At 40.1% G+C, this 27714-nt stretch overlaps 1 protein-coding gene across 1 annotated transcript in view; it reads left to right on the top strand.

Annotated features, from left to right (window-relative positions):
* Positions 1 to 27714, top strand: part of kdm4aa (lysine (K)-specific demethylase 4A, genome duplicate a) — a 46948-nt gene that overhangs the window by 10170 nt on the left and 9064 nt on the right. Inside the window, exons 6-19 of the mRNA XM_028444064.1 lie at positions 7514 to 7563; positions 10092 to 10195; positions 11420 to 11557; positions 11680 to 11891; positions 14377 to 14537; positions 16229 to 16602; positions 17811 to 17907; positions 17986 to 18170; positions 20654 to 20858; positions 20932 to 21008; positions 23965 to 24020; positions 24719 to 24827; positions 26144 to 26332; positions 26426 to 26596. Of these exons, the coding sequence (XP_028299865.1) occupies positions 7514 to 7563; positions 10092 to 10195; positions 11420 to 11557; positions 11680 to 11891; positions 14377 to 14537; positions 16229 to 16602; positions 17811 to 17907; positions 17986 to 18170; positions 20654 to 20858; positions 20932 to 21008; positions 23965 to 24020; positions 24719 to 24827; positions 26144 to 26332; positions 26426 to 26596 (2128 nt within the window). The remainder of the gene's footprint in view (positions 1 to 7513; positions 7564 to 10091; positions 10196 to 11419; positions 11558 to 11679; positions 11892 to 14376; positions 14538 to 16228; positions 16603 to 17810; positions 17908 to 17985; positions 18171 to 20653; positions 20859 to 20931; positions 21009 to 23964; positions 24021 to 24718; positions 24828 to 26143; positions 26333 to 26425; positions 26597 to 27714) is intronic.

The following is a 27714-nucleotide window of genomic DNA, read 5'->3' on the forward strand; positions in this document are numbered from 1 at the left end:
CCTTGTCTAGTATGAATGTAGTGTGTGAGTGAGTGTTGATGGTGGTCGGAGGGGCCGATGGGGCTCTATGGGGGCCTCGCTTCCGTCAGTCTTCCGCAGGGCAGCTGTGGCTACAATAGTAGTTTACCACCACTAAGTGTGGAGTGAAAGAATAATCCCTTAATTCTGTAAAGTGACTTTAGGTGTCTTTCATGAAGCGCTATATAAAATTGAAGCATTATTATCATCACAAAGTCGAAAGAAAAACACTCAATTGTAATGTTTTTACTTTTTCAAAAAAAGTCTACCTTTTTATCAGTTCTTGCCTCCAATATATACACAACCCAAAGAAGACGAATTATTCTGTTTACTGTTAACCAGAAAAAAAAGATTCATTAGTTAATTGTTAGCATTTTTTTTGGCAGTTGAGTTGAATGGTTTTTAATGAATGTTTAGTATTTCTAAGCCTTAAAGAGAAACTGAACTCCAAAGCCACTTCTTACTGCTGAATACATATGTAGTTGAATTTTAAGTAGTAATGTTGATTGGCCCGAGTCCAACTTTTAACATTTTGCGTGTTTAGTTGTAAAATGTCAGAGTTACTACCCTCTAAGGGTTGAACGCCGGCTATTACAATTAAATTTTGCTTGTTTCCACATGCTGTCGAAGGTCAACACTACATGTAGTCTAGTCTTTTTGTGACAGCAATCCATGTTTTATAATTGCAAATAAATAAATGAATTTATTTTATTACATAATTGTGACCATCACCAGCCCTTCCTAAGGAAGGGTGAGAAAAACTTTATTAAAAAAACAAAAAAAAACTATTTAATTTTGTTATTAGCAGAGAAGGGCAGGAAAAAAAAATAATAATAAAAAATATATATATAATATAAAAAATACCTAGACCGTCTCAAGATTTGCTTCACAAATAAGAAATGAAAACAAATTTTCCAATCTAACTGTTTTTTCATTTGTGTAACATAAGTTTCTAAAGCTGTATTATGGACCTGCTAAAATAAATCTAAAATGCATCTTTAAATGTTCAGCACCCACTGTAACTTAAAGAAGGAGAGAATAAAGTTGCTCATATTAAGCAGTTGTTATTTATGATGTCCAACAACGTGGATTTATCATTATGGCGTTAAAAGACTCTAACAACATAACTCCACCTTCGCTGAATATCTACGTGCTCCAGCGGCCAGGGATGCTGATTTTGTCGCGGGGGAGGGGGAAAGTAGTTTAGCGCAACACCGCTCAATCCACCGCTTTATATCCAGACTAGCGCGCACTGAGTGCAGGGTTTGGTCGTCCATGTTGTAAACAAACAAAGCTTTGAGCTGCTACGGGAAGCTGGAGGGTCAAATGTTCTGGTTCTTCAAAACTTTTTTACTTGATTATATTTTGTGAACCTTTGAATTTTTTTACGCCGTTTCATCATTTCCTAATCACTGTTTTTTGGCTCTTTAAATATTTGTATATTATGTACATTATATTAGGAATTGTAGTTTTTCGAATGAATTTGGGAAAACTGTAATGAAATCTTTAGAGGGGGCAATGCCCCCTCTGCTCCACAAACTCTGCGTATGTGTTGAAGGTATGAACGTGGTGAAGTGTTGGTATGAACAAAACGTAAACTAAAAAATGATCAATCACTAATGGGGTGTGCCATCTAAGAAACCTCATGATTCAGTTATGATTCAGGGTGCTATGATTCAACGATTAACACAATTTTCTATGCATCTTTTTTCCCACATTCAGGGTTTAAAACTTTGTGGCTACTTCATATTTTTAAACAAGGTTTGTGTCGGTATCCATTAATTAAGGAAACTAAACAAATATATCTCCATTATCTTTTATTTTTGTCATTTCACTAAATCTATCAGTAATCGTATTACCAAAGAAATATAACAATATAAAAATAACTATTAGAAAATGACAATATCGCCTATATTGAGATATATCTATATATTTTTTTACTTTTTATTTATACAATCACACAGTACAAATAACATCAAACAAGTATTTAATATTATGTATAGAATACAGTCAAACAGTGTCCTCCTTTACGTTTCCATATTTTTGAGATATTTATTTTGTATTAAAATACTAGTTTTAGGAGTTGCTGCTTTGATTACTTCTCAGAACATCATGAAAAGCTCAGTTAGATGGATCACTGAGTGTGTCCTAACCCAGACCGGCCCCTAAACAAGCCACACTACAGAGCTCACTCACATGTGCTGTCCCTTAAAGAATTAAAAGACTAAAGGGGCACATATTGTGCGGCTGTTTGTTTATAAAGGTTTATGTGTGGCATTTTGCATCAGCAAATTTAACCTAGAATCATCTTTGGGATCAGACTGTAAGGTGGTAAAGATATCTAAATTAATTTTGTACAGTCTCTGGTCCCTTACCAAATCTGACCAGTGATGACATGTATAGCCGCATGTCATCATTTAACCGCTGGCTATCGAGGTGGTGTCCAGAAAACGAGGTGGGCTTCATTGATAATTGGAGATCCTTCTGGGGAAAACCGAACCTGATAGGAAGAGATGGAATCCATCCTACTTTGGAGGGAGCATCTCTACTATCAGAAAACATGGCACAGTCACAGTTATGACATCTCATGAATGAGACCATGTTACAGAGGGGGAGTCCTCCACGCCCCTCTGCGCTTGCCTTAGGACAGTTTCCCTCCCATTGCTATTATGATAGCTGTGTTCATCGCCATGGCAACTGTTGTGATGGTGGTGAATATTATTTTATGGAGACGGTGTCTGTCCCTCGACCCATATTTCACAATGATTTTAACATAAAATCAAATAAAAGAGCTATCAATTATAAAAATCTGAAAAAAATTAAAATCTCAAATCTAGAAACACCAAAACATAAAACCATTAGATGTGCTCTATTAAATATTAGATCACTGAGATCCAAATCTCTACTAGTAAATGACCTTATCTCAGAAAATAACTTTGATTTATTCTGTTTAACTGAAACATGGCTGTATCAAGATGAATATGTTAGTTTAAATGAAGCCACTCCTCCCAGTCATTTAAATACTCATATGCCACGAGACATAGGCCGTGGAGGTGGTGTAGCAGCTATTTATCATTCCTCTCTCCTAATCTATCCTAAACCAAAGGCCAACTACACTTCCTTTGAAAGCCTGGTTCAAAAAAAAAAAAAAAAAAAAAAAAAAAAAATGAAAGCCTGGTTCTAAATTTATCTCATACCAAATCAAAAACCTGCCAGCCAGTCTTATTTGTGATAATTTACCGTCCTCCAGGCCCTTATTCTGAATTTCTATCAGAATTCTCTGAGTTTATATCAAACTTAGTCCTCAGTTCTGATAAAATACTGATAGTAGGAGATTTTAATATCCATGTGGACAAAGATAGTGATAGCCTGAGCTCAGCCTTTATGTCCCTAATAGACTCAGTTGGCTTTTTTGAAACTATTAATGAAGCTACTCATCGTTTAAATCATACTCTTGATCTTGTTCTAACATATGGCCTTGATATTAATGAACTAAAAGTCTACCCTGAAAATCCTCTGCTATCAGATCACTTTTTAATATCTTTTAACATTATCCTAGAGGATCTCGCACTGTGCAATAAAATAGTTACGAGTAGAAATCTGTCCAATAGTGCTGTGGCTAAATTTAAAGAGGCCATTCCTGCTGCCTTAAACTCAGTGCACCATCCAATAAATAACTATGATATTAATTATAACCCCTCTCAACTGGATCTGCTTGTCGATAGCTCTGCTAGTCTACTAAAATCCACCTTGGACTCAATTGCCCCATTGAGGGAAAAAACTATTAAACGTCAGAGGAAAGCTCCGTGGTTTAGCTCTGAAACTCACACACTCAAACAAACAACCCGTAAATTAGAGAGAATGTGGCGCTCCAATAAAACAGAGGAGTCACGAATACTCTGGCAAGAAAGCCATAGTAAATACATGACAGCCTTACGACATAGTCGATCTACATACTATTCCTCACTAATTGAAGAAAATAAAAATAATCCGAGGTACCTTTTCAGCACTGTAGCCAGGCTAACACAAAGTCAGAGCTCTATTGAGCCCATGATTCCTCTAGCCCTCAGCTGTGAGGACTTTATGACATTTTTTAACGATAAAACTCATAAAATTAGAGATAAAATTAGCCACTCCCTGCCTTCACCTGGGCCTGCTGTACCATTAAATGTAAATAGGCCTAACCTAAACTGTTTCACACATATAGGACTTCAGGAACTTAACTCTATTATTTCATCCTCCAAACCATCGACCTGCCTTTCAGATCCGATCCCAACTAAGCTGTTTAAAGAAGTTGTTCCCCTAGTCTGCCCATCTTTGTTGGAGACAATAAATATATCCCTATCAATAGGCTACGTGCCACAGTCCTTTAAAGTAGCTGTAATCAAACCCCTTCTCAAAAAACCTACTCTTGATTCCAGCACTTTAGCAAACTACAGGCCTATATCTAATCTTCCTTTTATTTCAAAGATTCTTGAGAAAGTTGTGGCGGCTCAGCTCTGTGAATTTCTTCAAAACAACAGCCTGTTCGAGGACTTCCAGTCAGGTTTTAGAGCTCAACATAGCACAGAGACTGCTTTAGTTAAAGTAAATAATGATCTACTCTGGGCTTCAGATGAAGGACGACTCTCAGTGCTGGTTTTATTAGATCTTAGTGCAGCTTTTGACACTATAGATCACTATATTCTACTAGAGAGATTAGAGAAATTACTTGGAATCACAGGGACTGCCCTAAACTGGTTTAAGTCCTACCTATCTGATAGGTACCAGTTTGTACACGTGAATAATAGGTCTTCTGTGTACACTAAAGTAAGCTACGGGGTTCCTCAGGGCTCTGTGCTAGGTCCAATCCTCTTCTGTATCTATATGATCCCCCTTGGTAATGTTATGAGAAAATACTCTGTTAACTTCCACTGCTATGCTGATGATACCCAACTGTATGTATCAATGAAGCCAGGTGAGACAAATCAGCTATCTAAACTTGAGGCCTGTCTAAAGGACATTAGGGCCTGGATGGACCAAAATTTTCTTCTTCTCAACTCAGACAAGACTGAGGTCATTGTACTGGGCCCACGACACCTTAGAGAAACCTACGCTAGCCTAACTGCCCTAGATGGCATTACTCTGGCACGAAGCACAACTGTTAGAAACCTTGGGGTTCTATTTGATCAGGATTTATCCTTCAACTCTCACATAAAACAAACTTCAAGAACTGCCTTCTTTCATCTCCGTAACATTGCTAAAATCAGATCTATCCTGTCTCAGGGCGACGCCGAAAAACTAGTCCATGCTTTTGTTACCTCTAGACTGGATTATTGTAATTCTCTTTTAGCAGGCTGCCCGAGCAAGTCGCTTAAGACACTTCAGCTGGTTCAAAATGCTGCAGCACGTGTACTGACTAAAACTAGGAGAAGAGATCACATTACTCCTGTATTACCCTCTCTGCATTGGCTTCCCATAAAATATAGAATAGAATTCAAGATTCTTCTTCTCACTTATAAAGCCCTAAATGGACAGGCACCAGCCTATCTCAAGGAGCTTGTAGTGCCATACAATCCCCCCAGAACACTACGCTCTCAAAATGCTGGACTACTCGTTGTTCCATTTGTCTCTAAAAGTAGTATAGGAGGAAGAGCTTTCAGTTATCAGGCCCCACTTCTCTGGAACCATCTACCAACCACGGTTCGGGGGGCAGACACCCTCTCTACCTTTAAGGTTAGGCTCAAAACATTCCTCTTTGGTAAAGCTTTTAGTTAGGAACCAGCTCATAGCTCATAATTAAGATGCAATAGGCATAGACTGCCGGGGGGGGGGGGTCTGGCATGCTCGGTTGGAGAGAGGTTGGAGAGGGCGTTAAGAGAGAGGTCATTTAGGCTAGAGAGGGACCGGAGAGGGTCCCATTCCTCTCTCAAACACTCCCTCTATGTCTGCTTCTTCCCTTGTGTGTTTGCTCCTGTACTCCTTCTGGCTTTTGTCTTGCAGGTCCGTGGGATCCTTAGTGTGGAGTTACAGAGTCTCAGCGGCTCTGTCTCCACCCTCTCCTCTGCACACACCCAACACAGCATAACGTGGATGGCTGCTCATCATAGGAATGGGATCCACACAAGGTTCCTGCTGCTTAACAGAAGGTTTTCCTTGCCGCCATGATGAATTCATGTTGGGTGTGGGATACATATGTATGTGTATATACGTATATATGCATATGTGTGTATCCAGAAAATGAAGAGTCCGTCCTTAAGACTGCTCTACTGTAAAGTGCCTTGAGATACCATTGGTTATGATTTGGCGCTATACAAATAAAGATTGATTGATTGATTGATTGATTGATTGATTGATTGATATATCACCATTTTGAGAAAAAATATTGAGGTATAAGTTTTGTTCCATATCACCCAGCCCTAATTGACTTTTAACCCTCTGGGGCCGACGGCGCGTCCTGATCACATGATCGTTTTAAAGAGCGAAAAAGCACAGAGTTCTTGGATCTCCGTTTCAACCCATGTCGAAAGTGCGGATGTCAAACTACAAACCAGTTTTTAAAATCATGTTGATAGGCCAAATAGAAGTGGAGTTATGAGGGAAAATGTGTGTTTTTCTGTGACATTTTCTTGAGCTGTCAGTGCTCCGTGCAGGGTGCAGCAAATTCGAACAACACTGAAATGTCACATTATAGCTGTTTCCTATTGGTTGAGAAGAAGAAGGCCATTGTCCAATCATAATGTCCACATATAGCGAGAATTTAGTTTTCCAGTGACAGGTAAACAGAGACGGAGAAAGAGAGAGTGAGTGAGAGATTTGAGATAATAGTGATTATTACTGTGATTTGACTGTTTAGTTAGTGTGTAGTGAGTGAGATTGGACTGTAGTGTCTACTATATTTGTTTATTGTTTTATATCAACACAATGAGGCACAAATAATTTGCCTTTCCCTGTATTTGTGATTCATAATTTTTTGTAAATAGTTGTACAAAATCGACATTGCTTCCATTTCACTGTAAATAGCTATATATAACTGTGTTTTTTGATTCATCTGTATATAAGTTTTTGAAATATATAGTTTAGATGTGCTATACAAGCAATAAAAATGATTAGTTAAAAATGTTTCACTTTTATAGTAAAAAAAACCTAACTTTTTCCTACTCGAATTTTAGTTTTTATAGTGGTTTTAGATCCATTGTGTTAATACAGTATGCCATATTAAAGAAAATACTTAACAGTCATACTTGGGAGGTTCTCCTGAAAAAAAAGATACCAAACATGCAAGGTTTAAGGTTTTCCTTATATGGTAAAAAGGTAAAATCAAACACAATGGAAAAAAACAGCACAAACGCCTTTAGTCCCCAGAGGGTTAAGGGAACATGAAATCAGGTAGCAAACGGAGTGATTGACGTCACTGACCTGCTGGAGAACCAGTAACAGAAACACAATAGATCCCAGTGGCTCAGAAAGCTCTCTCCAGATCCTGTTTAATGACTGTCCTGTGTTTGCTCCTCAGGTACGTTGTTCCACCTGAGCATGGAAGGAGACTGGAACGACTTGCTAAGGGTACGCTTTGTTTTTTCTGTGCTAGAGAGGAAACATCTATAGCAGGGGTGTCAAAGTAATTTTAGTTCAGGGGTTAAATACGGAGCAGTTCATCTTAAGTGGGTCACAGATTTTAGGCACTTCCACGAATAAATCGTTTATAAGATATGTACGATACTGATAATATCAAAGCAATAAGTGACACATCAGTCTCTGCAGGATCTTCATTCCAGATATATTTTTTAAAAATTAGATTTTGTGGCCAATTTTTACATAATTTGAGGAAATTCTGTGGACTAATTAGAAAAAAAATGACAGGATTGAGTTATTTTAACAATTTAAGATTAAAAATGACTCCCATCATGTGGGAAAATGTGAGCCCTGCTAATATTGTGGCGTTTCATTGAATTTGTGTATTATTTTGGAGATATAGCTGAGATATTTACAACTGAATTAGTGGGTAATTTACACAATGATTCATGGTTTCTCTGACTTCTTTATTTATTTTTTTCTCCTTGTCTGCACATGCTGTCAAAGGTCAACACTACAAGAAGTGCAATCATTATGAGACAGCAATGCATGTTTTGTTATTGCAATAAAATAAATTGATTTATTTTATTGCTTCATTGTGACCATCACCAGCCCTCCCGAAGGAAGGGTGAGGAATCTTTTATTATAGGGAGGATATAAAAGCAGAGAGAGCAGTGTTACACCTAGGTGGGGAGGGGAGGGAAAAGGTAGCAGGGAGGAGAGACTCAAGGTAGGAAATAGAAAGGGTGGGGAAGAATAGATTATTTTACAGTGAGGGTGAGATGTGAAGTTGTGGAACATATTGTGCTTATTATGCTGTGTAATCAAGCCTGTAAAGTGACAAGTGTGAAGCTTAGCTATAATGGTGGTGGCTGTGGACAGGGGGAACGAGTGAGTGGTAGTACCTAAAGCAGGTATTTGGGATTAACGTGTCTAAAGTTAAGCCCAGTATGAGTTTTATCCCACATCCCAAGGCGTGCCAGAAATCGTAGACCAGTATATGTGCAAAAACCGCTACCGCAAACCCAGGAACTGCCCTGGGCCCGCAGATGCAGCCAGGCCAGCAGAAAGAGTGGGGGCCAGGGAGCCCCAGGCCTCCCCCCAAAGGCTGAGCAGACCCTCAGACGCCCCCAAGATCCCAGGCCGAGAGGCAGCCACCGTCCCCCACACACACATCTGAGGAAGCCCCAAGCAGCCGAGCACCCAGGGCATCCCGCCACCGACCCCAATCCCCAACCCCAAGGCCCCCCGCCAGCATTCCGCCTCCCCCACCCACCCACACCCAAGCACCCAACCCCCGAGGGGAGGGCCCAGAGAGCCTCCCACCCGAGACCCCAGCAGAGGAGCCAAGGCCCACGCCCAGCAGACGGCTAGAGCCACGCCGAATGGGCAGCCGGCTGGCGTCTGCCGAAGGGCCCAGAGCCAGCTGGGACCGGACCCCAGGCCAGAAGAACCCGGAACGGAAGCAGCTCCGAGAGCAGTGCCCCCAGGGACGACGACCACTCCCATAGTCGCCGAGGGCACCAAGGGGAAGCTGCAAGTCGCCCCTCCGGACCCCAGGCGCACCGACCTAGCACACCAGAGCGCACCAGATCTCCTTTCCTTGATGCCACCGGCGCGATGAGCCGTAGACCGCTCCCCCCCCACCAAAGGGCCCAGCCACACCGCAAAGGGCGGCACCCAAGCCGGGACCACCCGGTGCCGCACCTGCAGGCATGGTAGGGCGCAGCCCGCACCACCCGCCCCGGAAGACCCCCGCCAGGACCAGCCCAGCCAGCCGGCCAGGCCCGCCGGACCCCAAGGGCACCACCGCAGGACAAGGGACCCCCAATGGCACACAACCAATGCGGAGCAGCAGCCCCCAGCCAAAGGCGCAGAACACACCTACCCGCAGATAGCAGGACAGACCTACCAAGCAGCCGATACCGACCTCAACCACCGGTACAGCTAGAGCCGCCCCCCAGCAAAGAGCACCACCCCGGAGCGCCAAGCAATCCCGCCCCAACCCCGGCGTCTGCGTAGACGCCAGCACCCCCCAGTGCGCCCACCCCCCCACACCGGCGCGGCAGGCTGCCCCTGCCCCACACGCCACAAGGCGTGCTCCCAAGGCAATCAGGAGACGAGACAAGCACCAAGCCCCACCCGTAGGGAAGGGGCACCCCCACGCCTCACCAGGCTGGCACCGCCCGGAGAGACCCTGCAAAGAGAGCTTCCAGCAACACCCCTCCACGCCATTTCTCTGACTTTTTAACTTTATTGTGCAGGCCGAATTGGACGCTATAAAGGGCTGGATTTGGCCCCTGGGCCTTGAGTTTGACACATGTGGTTTGTATGATTGTTTTTGCTGAGAAGTGCCAGTTATGACTGTACAACACAATGCTGACCTCCATACATAATATATGATGGGTGACATTGTAGGACAATATGTTTGGATTTCATAGTGACATGTCGTGCCATTAAAATGTTGTACCAGTTAACGTACTATCATCAATCATGTTGGTGGTTTTCTGTTGTTCCAGGTTTCTTTCCAGGAAACGCTCAGAGCTGTGAAGCTTTCCTTCGCCACAAAATGACGCTGATCTCCCCGTCAATCCTTAAAAAATATGGAATACCATTTGATAAGGTAATCTTTCTGCCTTTTATGTGTTGAAATATCAGGATTTTCCCCATAGGATTAGAAAGTTTGATTGGTGCTGTTTCTCAGATAATGTGTCAGTTTAAAGGTCCAGTATTATGCTATTTTTTACTCATCTCCATTTGTTCTAAGAACACCAACATAGTATTTGAGGTTCATTTTCCCAAAATAAGAAAAGCCTGTTTTCTGGAATTTTAGCCCTCTGAAAAGTCACTTTCAGACCGCTTCTAAAAACAGGCTTTTTTTTGGGGGCTTCATGCTTATGCATGATTAGCGTAAACATGCATTAGCAACAGTAAATCCTTAACAGTCTTTCTTCTCCTCCTCTGACCACAGAAAAAGTCAATGTAAGACGATCATCCTTTGTTTTGTCCGACGGCTGCGTCGCGTTGATTATAGTTGCGCGATACCTACGGTTCCTACTATACTAGAAATTCTACATGACGGTACTACCGTGGATTACGATACTACCGTGCCAGTTTCCACTACTTAGCGGCTGCCTCTACTTTCCTCCAGGCTTCTCACTGCACAGTCTAAGCTCACTGCACGGAAATTGGAAAACAATCCAACATGGCAACTGAACTCCACAGCTGCTGAATAATTGGCTGTTTGCCCCGGACTGATTACGTCTGGTGATATGATGGGCTGGGTCTGCCCGTCTGTTAGCTGATTGGCTGTTTGTGTGTTTCTGCCGACATGAAGGAACTGAAGACAGCTCCGCTTCGACAGAAACTCGCTTCAAAACAAACAACAAGCTAAAGTTGGCAGAAGGCAGAAGCACTAATTTTGTTCAAAAAACAAAACTCCAAAAGTCCCATTTGGAACTATTTTGGCTGGCATTGTGACAACTCTAGCATTAATTCACAAACACGTCAAATCATTTCATAAAGGCGATACGAGGCGGTATAACGGCTACTAAAAATGGAACCGGTTGTCAGCGCTCTTTGGTTTATCTATATACTGAATGTAAAGATAGTAACTGTGATATTAACTATATCAACCTGCCTTTGTTTTACCTGTGAGGTAGTTTGAGAGGGAGGAGCTCACATTCTTATGTTACAAAATGTGGAATAACAAGGGAGGAAACAGAACTTTTTCAACTTTGGCCCTCTGAATGAGGCTAAAGGAATGGATTTCACCGTAGCAAAACCATTATAAAGTGAATTTGTCATAATACTGCCTCTTTAATGTACATGTTATGTTTCTGTGAAGGTTACTCAGGAGGCTGGCCAGTTCATTATCACCTTCCCCTTTGGCTACCATGCTAGCTTCAACCATGGCTTCAACTGTGCAGAGTCCACCAACTTTGCCACCCAGCGATGGATTGACTACGGCAAAGGGGCAACAATGGTAACATCCTGCTTTAGAGGCCTTTAACTAAAGTTTGAACTTATTTTTCTGATTCAAGTTGAAAGTTTTCAATTGATTGCCCTGTCTTGAGGATTAATTGAAATACTTTTTTTTTCTTCCAGTGTTCATGTCGCCAGGATACTGTCAAGATCTCCATGGATGTGTTTGTTCGCAAGTTTCAGCCTGAGCGCTATAAGATGTGGAAGGCTGGGAAAGACAACGCTCCCATCGACCATTCCAAAGCCACACCTGAGGCTGCTGAGCTGTTTCACAAAGAAGACGGTGTTGATCCAGCATGTGAGAGCGATACTGCGTCTGTTCAGAAAGACATCAGGTCAGATTTTATTTATTTTATTTCTTAAATTGTGTCTCTCTTATGGTCAAATGTTTTAGAAAAGTTCAATCTTCCTGAAGAAACTGTTTCTGCTTTAGAACAGGGTTCCTGTGGTTCCTTAAAAAGTCTTAAAAGGCAATAAATTCATGAATCCAAAAATAAGGCCTTAAATGTCATTAAAATGTCTTAAATCAATGTTTCAAAAGTCTTAAATTTGAACACATAAGTATGATTTTATGACTGTAATTAGTCTCACATTTCAATATAAATGGTAACATTCATTTTTAAAAGAATGTACAATTTACCGTAACATTGCACAATCACGACAGCGGAACAAACTACAAAACAGTGACCTAGTTGCAGCGGGACCCCAAAATTACCTGTCCAATGAAGATTTTTCTTCCTGGTTTTTATTTTTTGTATTTTTGTTGTTTTATAGATTTCTGGCTATTTTTGCAGTCATTTTGTGCATTTTTTGAGTTATTTACATTTTTTTAGTCTGTTGTTTTTTGTCTATTTTACTGTAATTTTGTATTTTTCTCTGTGTGTACTTAGGGGTCCGCTACTTGCAAGTCTCCATCAGACACTGGAAAAAGTGTACCCTAACCCTATGTAATCGATGTGGCATTCTTAGAGTATTCTTATTCATCCTGCAGTGGGGACATTAATTTTTAAAATGTAGTTTCTTAGAAATATTAATCAATTTTTTCAGAAAAATATTAGTTCTTAACTCCTGTGAGGAAACAAAATACTAAAAAATAAAAAACCCACAATTAAACAAAAATGTATGTCAAAAATAAAGTAGATAAAATTAAAAGGAAGATACGTTGTAGTGTGAGGAAACACAATAAGTACAAATAAAAAAGAAAACATATAAAGTTGTATGAGAGCAGCATTATTGTCACCATATTCCCCCTCAGGGATCAATGATTTACTGAATCTGAGCAGGTTTAATGATTAGGTTTTGATCAACTTCATTTAAATTAACCTAGTTTAAATTATTCTGATGACATCATTCCAGATTTTCCTTTTGGTAGCCAAACCATCCCCAAAATGTAATCACCTGTTCCTTTTCCCATTTATCAATATTACTGAAAATTTCATCCAACTTTTTAAAGTATCTTGCTAACACACAGATGGACAGATGGAGGCTAAAACATAACTTACCGCTCTGTGCTTAAAGGATACACATACTGTATATACATATTAACTGGACATTTACAGACAGTACAATGCCTCAGACTGTTTTATTGTACAGTCGTACAGTGGTGGGAAGGAATGACCTACACTGTGGGTGTTTCAGTCTACCACTGTAGGAGCTGCTCAGACCCTTCACAGTCTGATTCAAGGGGTGAGAAGTGTTGTCCATGATGGCTGTCAGCTTTACTACCATCCTCCTCTCACCCACCTCCTCCAGTGGGTCCAGGCAGCAGCCTAGGACATCACAAGCCCTCCTGACCAGCTTGTTCAGTCTCTTCCTGTTCCAGTCAGTGCTGCCCGCTCCCCAACAGACCACAGCATAGTGGATAGTAGTGGCTACCTCAGAGTCATAGAAAGTCAGAAGGAGGGGTCTGCTGACCCCAAACCATCTTTTTTTTTTTTTTTTCTCCCCTGTTGAGCTTTGACAGCTTGATAAACATACCACTTGTTTTAGATATTGGTACTTGAGTTACAGTTAGTTACTATTTACGTGTCCTCACAAGTTTAAAAAAAAAAATAATATATATATATATATGTATATATATATATGTATATATATATATATATATATATATATATATATATATATATATATATATATACACATTTCATACCATTTTGTATTTGTAATTATTGATATCACAATATATCGCCATGTATATTGCGTTGTTTAGCATCGGGATATATCATGTCTTGAATTGTATCATCAGATTCATGGCAATGCACACCCCTATAATTTAATACTCAATATAATTTTATGATTTTTTTTGGACAAATTTAGTAATGATTAATATAAGCTAAAAAAAAAATCAGAGGAAGCTGAAATACCCATCATTAATAGATCTAAGACTTTAGCGCTTACTTAGATATTTTTACCTCCAAAGAAAGGCAGGACTGAGTCTGAACCTGTTTTAACCTCCCTGATGAATATAAACGGTACTAAAAACTTCAGCAGAGAGCAGCAGGAAATTGTGCAAACATTGAGCAACGTAAACCGCTGACCACAAGCTGAAGCTGGGAGCAGAAACAGGCCTTGAACATCCACATGATTTACTGTTTTAGAACGAGAGGAAGACACAGGAGGAGAGTGCACGAGAAGTACTGAATTAATTAAACTTCAGTTTAGGAAATTAAACTTGAATGTTATTTCAAGTGTATTTGTCAGGCTTTCTGTTCGACTTTGTTTTGATCTCGTCTTTGACACACATTCATTAGCTTCTTTTTTTTTCTTCTACCAAACCTTCTCTTCATTGTCTTCTCCAATGCTGTGCTTCATTTCTCCCAGTGTGAAGATGAAGACAAGGACAAATCGTAAACTTGAGGAGGTTGAAACATCGAAAGACAAAAAACCTGAGCCGATGGTAGACATCAAGGAGAAGAGGTCAAAGAAGGCAAAGCTGCCTCTCAAAGAGTCTCCTGATAAAGTCTGTAAAATACTCGACACAGGTACGGACGCAGAGCATGGTTCTTACAGTGAATGTGGAAATCACCTCAGCACATTGAGATCAGAGTAACTATTGGGATTCAGGGCTGCTGTTCCTAAGTCATAACATTTGATAACAAATTTAACATTTCAAAGTAAATATAATAAAATTTATTAACAAATTTGAATACATTTGAATAAAACATTTAATTACAAACTTACCGTAATAACATTCACAACCAAATTTATATACATTTAAAAACAAATTTAATGACAGTAAAAAAATAAATGTGCCGTATTTGCCGGCATATAAGACGCTCTGTATGAATTTTTCCGTCAGTCACACATGTTCAGTGAAAGCGGGTGTCAGGAGTCAAAATATTACTGACAGTCTGTAATTGTAACAGCCACTGAACATCACGGTGAACTAAACGTTCAGAAACAAGCTTCAGGTAATGTGGGAAAAGAGAAAGCTCTTTCATCTGTAATAATTAAGGACGAAGGCGTCATTGTCCATCTACAGGACGGCGTCCTATCACGGAGGGAAATTGCGTGGGAGTGACAGCAGAAGTCATACATCTGGTCAATATTTGTTTTTATTTATATATGAAATAAGTGCTGATTATTTAATTGAATAAAAATCAAATACCGGTAATGAATTGAAGTTTGGGGAGTGATGCGCACATATGCATTTACGGTGGGAAGAGTGTATAAAAAGTAGGTTTTAAAATTTAAGATATCTCAGCCAGTTTTTAATAGAAATTGATAATAAACGGCATAAAGTTGTTAAATCACTGCGTTAGGTTTATCAGGAGCGATCGCACACAGGTCTCTGAGGCTGACAACTGACGTAACTGACACACACACACACACACACACGCACACACACACACACACACACACACACACACACACACACACACACACACACACACACACACACACACACACACACACACACACACACACACACACACACACACACACACACACACAGTGCGCTGAAACACTCCAGATAAAGTTCAAATCAGCCGGTTAATGATAGAAATAAACAGCATAAAGTTGCCAAATAACCACAGGAGTGTTGTATCAGTCTACCTCCAGTAAAAAACTGACCATAAAAAGCTGTAAATAGACTGATATGCAGACGTGGAGCAGTGAGGAGGAGACTTTGTGGCAATGGAAACTCGTCCGTTTAAACTGATCACAAAATAACATGAAATCTACGGAAACCTCAATTAACAGTAAAGCCGCCCTCCTACCTGCCTGTTCTGATTGGTTGAGTCTTTTGAAGGGCACCCTCATTTGCCAATAGGGTGCAGCTTATGTGACGGAGCGGCCTTTATGTGAATTTTTCTTGGAAAATTGCTAAATTATTGGATGCGGCCAATACAGCGGTGCGTTCTATAGCCCAGAAAATACAGTACACCCCCAGGTTTTTTCTGACCTGTCAAGAGGGAGAAAAATGCCTTGATTATGGGCGTTGCTGATGGAGTAGTTAAGATACGCCCAGTAGAAAGTCACATGAAAGATCATCTCAGATGTTCTGCTAATTGGTGATTGTACTTGGTTGATTACACATCAGCAGACAGAAAATAACAAGTACCATCAAACACCATTTAGTGAAGATGATATTGGCCTTCTGATGTTAACTTACTAAGTGAGTGAAGAGTTTGTTCGTCTTTGTCAGCACAGTGACTTTTATCCTCCGCAGACACGGGCGACTTAGAGCAGGAGACCCAGGAGAAGGACACCAAGCCTGAGTTAAAACCACAGCTCAAAGCCACCACCAGGAAACCTTCCAACAGAAACCCTTCAAAGAAAGAGAAGAACGGAGCTTCAGCAGCAGACGTTTGTGTAGAAAAGCAGGTGATGAAGCCAAGTAGTGAGGAAGAAGAGGGCAGAGAGGAAGCTGAGGTGTCCAGCAGCTGCAGCCCTGCACAGAAAGTCTTCCACAGGACGCTGAGCCCTGCAGACGTGCTGCACGTCCACAGCTACGCTAAAGGAGACTACGCAGAGGGAGAGGCTCAGACCAAGGAGGAGAGCAAGAGTGAGGACAGCGACAGTGAAGTGGACAGAGACAAAGTGGTGAGTGTCTGTGTTATGTTCCATGTTTGTGCTTCAGTGAAAGGGTCCAATTATTAATTAACCTACTCGATTATGTCGACTACAAAAATTAATGATAAAATCCAGCCTGCGGCTTCTTTCTTTCTTTCTTTCTTTTTTTCTTTTTTCTTTTTTCTTTCTTTTTTCTTTTTTTCTTTCTTTCTTTCTTTCTTTCTTTCTTTCTTTCTTTCTTTCTTTCTTTCTTTCTTTCTTTCTTTCTTTCTTTCTTTCTTTCTTTCTGCTGCAGTACCTTACATTGACTGATAGCGGCAGTGTTGCCCCCCTAACTTTGTGCAAAAGGGTGAAGAAGAATGACGGAAAGAAAAAAGAGAAGCTTAACGTGACTTAAAGTTTCTAAAGCTTCAGAACATTTTTTACTGAAAACAAACCAGTGAAACACTTTAAGTGTAAACTCAGTTCAGCTCTCAGTCATTAAAGCATGACGGAGACACGGAGGGAGGGACACCCCAAACAGAAACACAGTGGAGCCACGATTTTCCCCAAACTTCCCCTAACTGCTTCATGGTTATTACAACTGTGTTGTATGTTTATCTGTTAAAAAATCCTGTTTAAAGATTCTTTATCAAACTCCAGTTCATAATTTACTACAGTCACTCATCTGTGAGTTACAAACACAGTTTGAACAGTAAACCTCATTTATTATCAACCGTGTGTTTTGGATAAGATTAGACATTTAATATATTGTGTGGAATTTCTCAAACGTGATGTTATTTATTATTTTATTTTATGGACTTGATTTAAGTCAAAAGAACTCTGATTGGTATAAACCTCATTACCTCCACAACCTGCAGGTTAGCTCCAGCTTTTTAAAATTACTTATTTACACTCTTTACTTTACTTTTTTCAAGACCACTTACACTATAAGTTTGTATTATTTAATCTATTCATAATTTTTATTTTGATCACAATTATGTTTTATAGTTTAAATATAACAACTACATCGCAAATACATGTTTTATGTCATTTTAAGTCCTCTCTGTAAAACATGCTGTCACAGTACAACAGGGACACGTTCACAGGTGGAAAGATTTAAGCAATAAATAAGTGCTTCAAACTGTGACTAATCGACTAATCGAAAATAATGGATAGATTAGTTGACTACAAAAATAATTGTTAGTTGTAGCTCTACTTCAGTGTGAGCAAAGCCACTCACGGCATGTTTGCTTCAGACGGCAGACGTGATGACGGCGGAGGAAGAGCTGCAGATGGATCTGGGAAAGCTCCCGGGTCATCATCCTCTCATCAAGGACGGTGTGAGTGATGAAGGTCAGTCTCCATTCCACATGTTTTCTCCTCACGCTGCTGATCCCGTCTGAACGTTGGGCTTTGGTGGTTTTGCTTCAGAAGCTCCACAGGAGTTGTGCCCTGTGGAGGAGGGGGGTCTGGAAGGGGAGGGCTGGGCCAAGCCTCTGACTCACCTGTGGCAGAGCAGACCTCCGAACCCCAAGAAGGAGAAGGAGTACAACCAGCGCATGGGCTCTACACCTCCGTACTGCTCCATCTGTGCACTGTTCCACACATACCTGCAGGTAACTAATATAAAGCACTCTGTATGTTTACAATGTTTGGATGTATCTGTGCCTCCCTGTGTGGGCTGGATTCTGTTCACAACATTCTGAGGTAGTTTAAAAAAAAAATTATGAACAAAATCACAGGTTATCACCTTCTGATTTAAGTGTAGAAAAGACTAAGCTGTATTATTTTTCAATAGTTGTGATTAGGAATGCACACTTTTAGGTTTGTTGTATATACAGTCGGGTAAAAAGTATTTAGTCAGCCACCAATCGTGCAAGTACTCCCACATAAAAAGATGAGAGGCCTGTAATTTTCATCATAGGTACACCTCAACTATGAGAGACAAAATGAGAAAAAATAATCCAGGAAATCACATTGTAGGATTTTTAATGCATTAATTGGTAAATCCCTCAATAAAATAAGTATTTGGTCACCTCCAAACAAGCAAGATTTCTGGCTCTCACAGACCTGTAACTGCTTTTTTAAGAGGCTCCTCTGTCCTCCACTCATTACCTGTATTAATGGCATTTGTTTGATGTTGTGGAAAGGTGTCTTTTATACTGATAACAAGTTCAAACAGTCACACTCCAAACTTCACTATGGCCAAGACCAAAGAGCTGTCAAAATTGTAGACCTGCACCAGGCTGGGAAGACTGAATCAGCAATAGATAAGCAGCTTGGTGTGAAGAAATCAACTGTGGGAGCAATTATTAGAAAATGGAAGACATACCAGACCACTGATAATCTCCCTCGATTTGGGGCTACACGGAAGATCTCACCCCGTGGAGTCAAAATGATCACAAGAACGGTGACCAAAAATCCCAGATCCACACGGGGGGACCTAGTGAATGACCTGCAGAGAGCTGGGACCAAAGTAACCAAGGCTACCATCAGTAACACACTACGCCGCCAGGGACTCAAATCCTGCCGTGTCCCCCTGCTTAAGCCAGTACATGTCCGGGCCCATTTGAAGTTTGCTAGAGAGCTTTTGGATGATCCAGAAGAGAATTTGGAGAATGTCATATGGTCAGATGAAACCAAAATAGAACTTCTTGGTAAAAACTCAACTCGTCGTGTTTGAAGGAGAAAAAACACCATACCTACTGTAAAGCATGGGGGTGGTAACATCATGCTTTGAGGCTGTTTCTCTGCAAAGGGACCAGGACAACTGATCCGTGTAAAGGAAAGAATGAATGGGACCATGTATCCTGAAGATGAGACGTGGCTGGGTCTTTCAGCACAACAATGATCCCAAACACACCACCGCCCGGGCAACAAAGCAGTGGCTTTGTAAGAAGCATTTCAAGATCCTGGAGTGGTCTCCAGATCTCAACCCCATAGAAAATCTTTGGAGGGAGTTGAAAGTCAGTGTGGTCCAGCAACAGCCCCAAAACATCACTGCTCTAGAGGAGATCTGCATGGAGGAATGGACCAAAATACCAGCAACAGTGTGTGAAAACCTTGTGAAGACTTACAGAAAACGTTTGACCTCTGTCATTGCCAACAAAGGGTACATTACAAAGTATTGAGATTAACTTTTGTTATTGACCAAATACTTATTTTTCACCATAAATTGCAAATAAATGCATTAAAAATCCTACTATGTGATTTTCTGGATTTCTTTTCTCTTTTTGTCTGTCATAGTTGAGGTAAACCTATGATGAAAATTACAACCTCTCTCATATTTTTAAGTGGGAGAACTTGCACAATTGGTGGCTGATATATTATTGCCCCACTGTACATATGGCATGTGACAATCTTTGTTCTGATACACTTTATAAAATGTACTTGATTTAAATACTTAGTTTTCATTAGATAACATATTTAATTTGACTCTCCTTCAGCAGCCCTGCCATTTATTGGCCATTATATTATTAATTAATTTATACATGAGGTCAAGTTAAACATTTGATTTTATATTTTATATTGTGTATTGCTAAAATGTCAGTAAATATTATATTAAAAATGTAAGAATTTTCATAATTTTATATATTATTTATTTTTTGAAGTATTAATTTCTGAAATGGAACCAGTAGTTGCGATAATTTATTTCAGTGTTTAGATGTTTCATTTTGGTGCATCCTTCCCTATTATTTTACGTTACTTCCTGTACCACATACACTTTATCCCTGTGATGGACTGGCACCCTGCCCAATGACAGCTGGAGACAGACACCAGCAGACCCCCTCCACCCTAAAAATGGCTAATCGAAGGAATAAATGAAAATCAGAATAATGTGAATTTCAACGTTTTCTCTTTATTTTAGTGCAAATAATCAAAAGCATTCTGAGAATTCTTGAAAACATGATATGGACAATATGAAATGTAATTGACTGTTAGTTCCATCTTACATTCAATCTATCAGAGTCCGGCTTGACTTTTATATTTTTTATTTTTGCAGTAGTTTTAATCCCTATTTTTTTGGTCAGAATGTTAAGTTTGATACACTCTGAGATTCCCTAGTGATGACTAACCTAGGGGGGGCTCCTGCTTTCAGACTGAATGCTCCAAAAGTCTGGACGCTCCTGTAACGGGTGCTGGCGGCTGGATGCGGACCAAACCTCTGATCCCAGAGATGTGTTTCTCCACCACCACAGAAGAAGACTCCGAGTGTGAGCAGCAGCCAGTGACGGCTCACCTGGAGAAAGACGGCACCAGCATCCTTCTCAGCTGCTCCGAGTGCAGCGTCCGCGTTCACAGCGGTCAGTCGCTGAACCTCAGTGTTGGACCCCAGGACCAGGAATCCGTTTACACGTCTGTGTTTGTGTGTTGCAGCATGCTATGGAGTGGATCCAGGCAGTGTGAGCAAGGACTGGAAGTGTGCACGCTGTAAAGCCAACGCCGTGAATGAGGTCAGTGATCCCTGAGTCTGTGTCTGGAAAACAGACACCGAATGTTTTACAAGATTAGAGGTGGACAATACACACAGCCTATGTTAAGGTTTCATTTATTCAGACAATTTTCAGGAAATCTATCATACTTTCCAGACTATAAGCCGCTACTTTTTCCCAAGATTTGAAGCTTTCGGCTTAAACAATGACGCAGCTAATTTGTGGGGTCCCCAAGGTCATGAAATTTTTTGAAAAATTATGGATTTTGAAAAAACTGTTTTGGACAAGTTTTGTAAATATAGCCTTTTTTATTTTAGTGTGTAAAATATATCAAACCCCAAAAATGTTAAGCGTTATCTCAAAGTGAGAGTGCTACATACCAGTCGCATCATTGAGCGGGAATCACGAGATCTCACAATTTCACACGATCTAACTCTCCAGGTAAATTAGTTTGCACGCTGCTGAGACAAGTCTGGGATTATCAGTGGTTTGAATGGCATATCAAACTTTTAGAAATACCTGGAAAACGTGCTTTCGATGCCACATGGCTGGCTAATGTGGAATACTGACAATGGCTGAAGAGAGAAGTGTGTTGGATGTAAACTATGTCTATTGTAATCTTAAAATTAAACATGATAGCACATAGGTAGTTGTTGTTTGATGTTATAATCAATAGCTGATCAATTGTTATTTAAAAAATCTTGCAAAATAAGTGTCAAAGGCATTTGAGCCATTGTACGATGCTATGAAAGATAAGTGATGGAAACAACTTGCATTCCCTGTGTCACATTGTTGCTACTAACCATGGCACACTGTCAGACCTCTGTTACACTAGTACACTGGAAAGGCCCACTCAATTTTGCACTTTAATAGTCTTGAATAGATCTTAACGTTTCAGAACTAACTAATTTGGTAAAATATTTTGTACTGACTGACTGACTTAGTTAGTTAGTTTCCAAACCCTGTGTTTATTTTGATTAACCTCCAGCTTCCATGACTCATGGGTCTAAATATTGTAAAGAATGAATTAAATCACACATTCTATACCTCTCCGTAATCCTCAGAAACTATAGAAGCTAAAACTGTAGCCAACTCAGTCAGAACAAAAGGCCACGGCACACACCAGGCCATTATGTTCAAAGGGGGAAAAGTCAACAACTCTGCAAACTCTGCCTTTTCCCACTGCTGTAAGTCACAAAATAAACACAGAGCTCTATAACAAGAGCCTACGTAAAAATACAGGCTGAGCCAAATCCACTGATACCGGTCAGGTATGTTACGTACCAAAACGCCGCCATAAAATCAGAAAATACACAGTGGAAAAAGTCAACAATGATGACAAATTGTGTCTTAACTTTGTTGTTTGTTATCAAAAGTTGCTCTAATGTGCATAAAACTCCATATTTTGATAAATCCATATCGTGTAGTCAGATAGATGCCGCCATTACACACATCCGAGTACTTCTCAGTCGACAAATCCGTCCAATGAGGTGCATAGCGCTCATGCTTAAAATGGCCGGTGCCTCATTTACCCCGCCCTGATTGGCCAGGGCTAAAGCCCACCGCCTTAGTGCCAAACATTCTGATAGGTAAAAGCATTGCTGAACTAGAGCCACGCGTAAACTGCATCAAAGAGTGGAACTAAGAATAGCATTACGTATGGCCCCGCAGAGACCTGAATAAAAATATTTGTTTATTTCAAACCAAATTGCAATATGTAGTGGTCAAAATTAAGACTAACAATAATTTGAATCAATTTGACTGAAATATTACAGTTGCATACTTGTAGAAAACTTTGGTACATTTGTGGCAAAGTGGGCTTCCGCCTGAACTTTTTTGTACAAAAACGTGTATTTTTGGCCTAGTGGTTATTATTATCACCAAACTTGCTACAGTTGATGTCAATACATTCATTCAACTATTTCTGTTTTTACAGCCTTCGATAATGTGAATTGGCTTCATATTTGATGTAAAGGACTGAATCATAACATAATCTGATCGCTAGAGCAAACATGGGCTCATCTGTAAACGGTTGCATTTACTGGTTCAATAAACGGGAAGAGATTCAAATTCTGAAGTAGCTGGTAATGATTTACAGTCCGCATAAACAGGACTGAATCATAACATAACCTAACCACTAGAGCGGACATGGGCTCGTCTCTGAACGGTCGCATTTACAGACCTTGGAGTCGCTGTTGGCTTACCAATAAACGGTAAGAGATTCGTCATCTTTATAATAAGTGTTGACTAGGCCACTGGGAGTGAGGCCCAAGGCCAAAGCAGGCTGACTTGATAATAATGTATCATGTTTTTCTGCAGTGAGTGCCTTCTCCTCGTCCTTGTCTCTCTGCTCTGTTTCAGGTGTCATGAAGCTGATGATGGCAGTTCCTGATCTGTGGTTCACGGCTCAACTAGTCTGAGACACTCTGATGTTCTATCTCTCCATCCTGTTTTGTTGGTCCTTCTGTCCACTAATCCCAACCAGTTGACGCAGATGGCTGCCACCTCTGAACCTGGTTCTGCTGGAGATTTCTTCCTGTTAAAAGGAAGTTGTTTCTTCGCAACTGTCCCTAAATGCTTGTTCATGTAAATCTTGTTGGTTTTTTCTTTCTTTTTATGAATTTTATATTTTGATAAGCGCATTGAGATGACTTTGTTGTAAATTGCACTGTACAAATAAAGTTGAATTGATTTAAATATTTAGTTTTTTGGCCGAACTACAGATTTTTGTATTTAAAACATGATTTATTTGTCACTCAGGATCATATATTTCCAAAATTTCACATCATCTAAGGGTTCTATTTCAGTGGGAAAAAACAAATGAGCCATGTAGGTCATGTAGAAGCTTAGACAAACGTATTATCAAAGAGTATCTCAGGGTTGTGAGTACACAGTTGAATCAATGGTTACGTGCTCTCTCTCTTATCCTCTACCAAGTATTTGTTATAACATGATGATGACCTGTTCTTTTGTGTAGAACTGCTGCCTGTGTTCATTGAGAGGCGGAGCATTGCAAAAAGCCAACAACAACAAGTAAGTTGTTCCACAGCTTGGAAACTGTTTGTGAATCACATCAATTCAGCTGAAATCACTTAAATACTGAATATTGAAAGTATTGATCAGTAACACAAAGCAATATTAGCTTTACAGGCCATATGAGCAACAAGTCTTTAGTTGTTCTGCGTCTATTTAATGAGTTTCGGTTAAATTGAGGTTGATGGTAATGAGACACCGACAGTCTGACCAAAACATAGACAAAATACTCTGAACGCGGATGAGAGTTTTTTGTTGTGACATCCACAACCTCGCACACTGAACTAAACAATTCACAGGAGAAAATAAATGTTGCTAAAATTAAAACTCTGATCCATTCAAACTCCTTTCACAGTGGCTTGTTCGAGACGACACAGACAGACATGAAACTACAGAAAAGATTCAAACTGACCCATAGTTTGAAGCAGGGTTGGGGTCAATTGCAGTTGTAATCGCGTAATCGATAATTAATTACAATTAGGACGTAAATATAATTTTAGTTGTAATTCTAAAAATCTGTTGCTGTCATAATCATAATTGAATTGTAATTGTCCATGTTTACATGGGAGCTTTAATTCCTCTTTCATGAGTTGATCAGTGTTGACTATGGACAGGGCTTTATTATATTAGGTCATGTGTTAATGGATTTGTTGCTGCTGTCTGACCTGCAGATAATAACACAGACCTCTGTGCTGCAGGTGGGTGCACGTGCTGTGTGCCGTAGCTGTACTGGAGGCCCGATTTGTTAACATCACAGAGAGAAGTCCTGTGGATTTAAGTGGGATCCCTCTGCAGAGATTTAAACTAGTGAGCCACACACAAACACACTCAGATTGTGAAAATGTTTGTTTTTTAATCCTTGTGCACTCCTTTAAATTTACATACACTTGTACACCTGAAACGGTCTGTCTCAAAAAAGTGCAATAAAAATGTACTCCATTCATTTTTTTTGTACTTTCACCACATCAGATCTTTTCCAACTACTTCAGACCTTATCGATAGATAAAACATTTATTATATGATCGAACCTTTTTTATGTTTGTATGGACTTTTCGTCACAAGAACCTCTATTTTTTAAGCAGGAAAAATACTAAATATGCAGTATTTCCAAAAATGAGGACCAAAGTGAAATTTTTTAGATGAATATATTACAGCCATGACTGTGTCATTACTTGATAGCAGAATTTATTTTTATGCATTATTATTTTTGGCACAAAAACATCTTAAAGAAAAAAAAATACACTTACACTTACATCTTGTATATTTTGGAAGATAAAAAATCCAGGCCTTCACTGAAATTTCCCTAAAGCTAATGGTCTCTGGTTGGTAGGGGGTTATTACACCTAAAACATATTTTCCCTTTATTTTGAAGGTAGAGGCTTTGATTTAATGGGTATTAATTAAAAAAGCATTATATGTCAAGATTACAGTATAAACAAAATATGTCGTTAAATCAATCAATCAATCAATCTTTTATTTGTATAGCGCCAAATCATAACCAATGGTATCTCAAGGCACTTTACAGTAGAGCAGTCTTAAGGACGGACTCTTCATTTTATGGATACACACATATGCATATATACGTATATACACATACATATGTATCCCACACCCAACATGAATTCATCATGGCGGCAAGGAAAACCTTCTGTTAAGCAGCAGGAACCTTGTGTGGATCCCATTCCTATGATGAACAGCCATCCACGTTATGCTGTGTTGGGTGTGTGCAGAGGAGAGGGTGGAGACAGAGCCGCTGAGACTCTGTAACTCCACACTAAGGATCCCACGGACCTGCAAGACAAAAGCCAGAAGGAGTACAGGAGCAAACACACAAGGGAGTTAACGGGGCAAATTTGATCACAAGGTTACTAAGTGTCAGTATGATGCACATCTCCTTTTCTATACAGTTCCAATACACAGGAATTTGAAATTAAGCAGATAAAAATGAAAAAAACATAGTGGCAAAATTTCATACAGCTAGCCTTTAAAATGACCGAAATAATGGGAGCCAAACAAATAAAAACGCCCAAAATGTCACTTTTGGTCACAAAGAGGTTCCGAGGGTTAAAGCAGAATGAGGCCACATGTTGGATGTTAAACTCTGCTCTGACCTTGTCCTACAGAAATGTTACTACTGTAAGAAGCGGATGAAGAAAGCGTCCGGATGCTGTGTGCAGTGCTCTCACGGCCGCTGTCCCACTGCATACCACCCGACGTGTGCGCAGGCGGCCGGTGTGCTGATGCAGCCTGATGAATGGCCCTTTGTGGTTCACATCACCTGCTGCAGACACAAAGGCCCCGCCCAGACGGAGGTAAGGCCCGTGGAAAGTTTTAACCCAGAGATACTCGCAACATTTAAGAAACACTCCTCCTGACCCATTATATTTGTTCAACTTAAATTAAAGCGCAATAAAGCTGCCATGCACGAGCTGAGCGTCGGACAGAAGGTCATATGCAAACACAAAAATGGCAGATACTACCAGTGCGACGTGGTGCAGCTTTCCAAGGAGGTTTTCTACGAAGTCAACTTTGATGACGGCTCGTTTAGTGATAATCTCTTCCCTGAGGACATCGTGGTGAGTCTAACCCCCATCAACATCAACATGAATTCAAATCCAAATCCACCCCCTTAAAACACTGGTTTTCAACTTTTTTAGCCTTTGACCCCCAAAATAAAGGTCCCAGAGACTGGGGACCCCCACTGTACTTGTTGAAGGTGATTGAACACAGACAAAAGCATTGAAGAACAGCCATGTGGAGACAGGGCCGTCTATAAGGGGGTACAGGGGAGAGCTTTTTGGGGTCCATCCATAAAGTCAGCAAAATGATGATCCATTGTTTTATGAATCTGTGATAACCACATTTATTTATTCATCTGAATAATATCCAGTTTGGGGTGTTATCATTTAAAAAAGTAGGAACAATTAGTTTAATAATAAAATAAATGGCACGACAAATTGTGAATGTGGTTAAATTGGCAAAAAATAAGCATGAAATATGGTGAAAAGAGGTTAAAAGTGACAATAATGGGTCAACATTTACACTATTAGGTGGAAAAGTGGTGGAAAGGGTTTTCAAGTGCTTAAAATGTCTTGATAGAGTAAAGAAATCTGCAGAAAAAGCATTGGTAATTGATGGAGAAGTGGCAGAAATGGGAGTGATGTAGCAAAAATGTATTAAAAGGAGCACAAATATGGCAAGAAAAAGTGATAAAAAAGGTTAAAACATGGCAAGTTTGGTGTTGTTGCTGAACAATTGTTAAAATGAGCTCAAATTGTTCAAAAAAATATTCTTAGTTTCTTGAAGGCATCTGGTTACCCCCTCCCAGTGTTTCGCGATCCCCAGTGGGGCCCTGACCCCAAGGTTGAGAAAGCACTGCTTTCAGTGCATCCCATTTGGTGCTCAGGAAAAAGCAAAAATAACAAATAAACCATCAGTCATTTTCTGAATTATTAAGTAATTCAGTTGTTATCTCAGTCCATCCAAATACACAAATGTAATGAAACTCCACAATATTTACCTTTGCTTGGATATTTACATATTATTTATGTTTCCCAGCCCTGGTTTCTATTTGGCCCCTGAATCACATGAGTTTGACATCTGATGTAACTGCAAAAAAAAGCCATCTTTGTTTAAAAATGTCTTCAATTCTGTTTCAGTTTAACCAGTTTGTATTTTTCCATTTCGTTCGTTT

This window comes from Gouania willdenowi, chromosome 4, assembly GCF_900634775.1.
Source record: "Gouania willdenowi chromosome 4, fGouWil2.1, whole genome shotgun sequence".
Taxonomy (NCBI): domain Eukaryota; kingdom Metazoa; phylum Chordata; class Actinopteri; order Blenniiformes; family Gobiesocidae; genus Gouania; species Gouania willdenowi.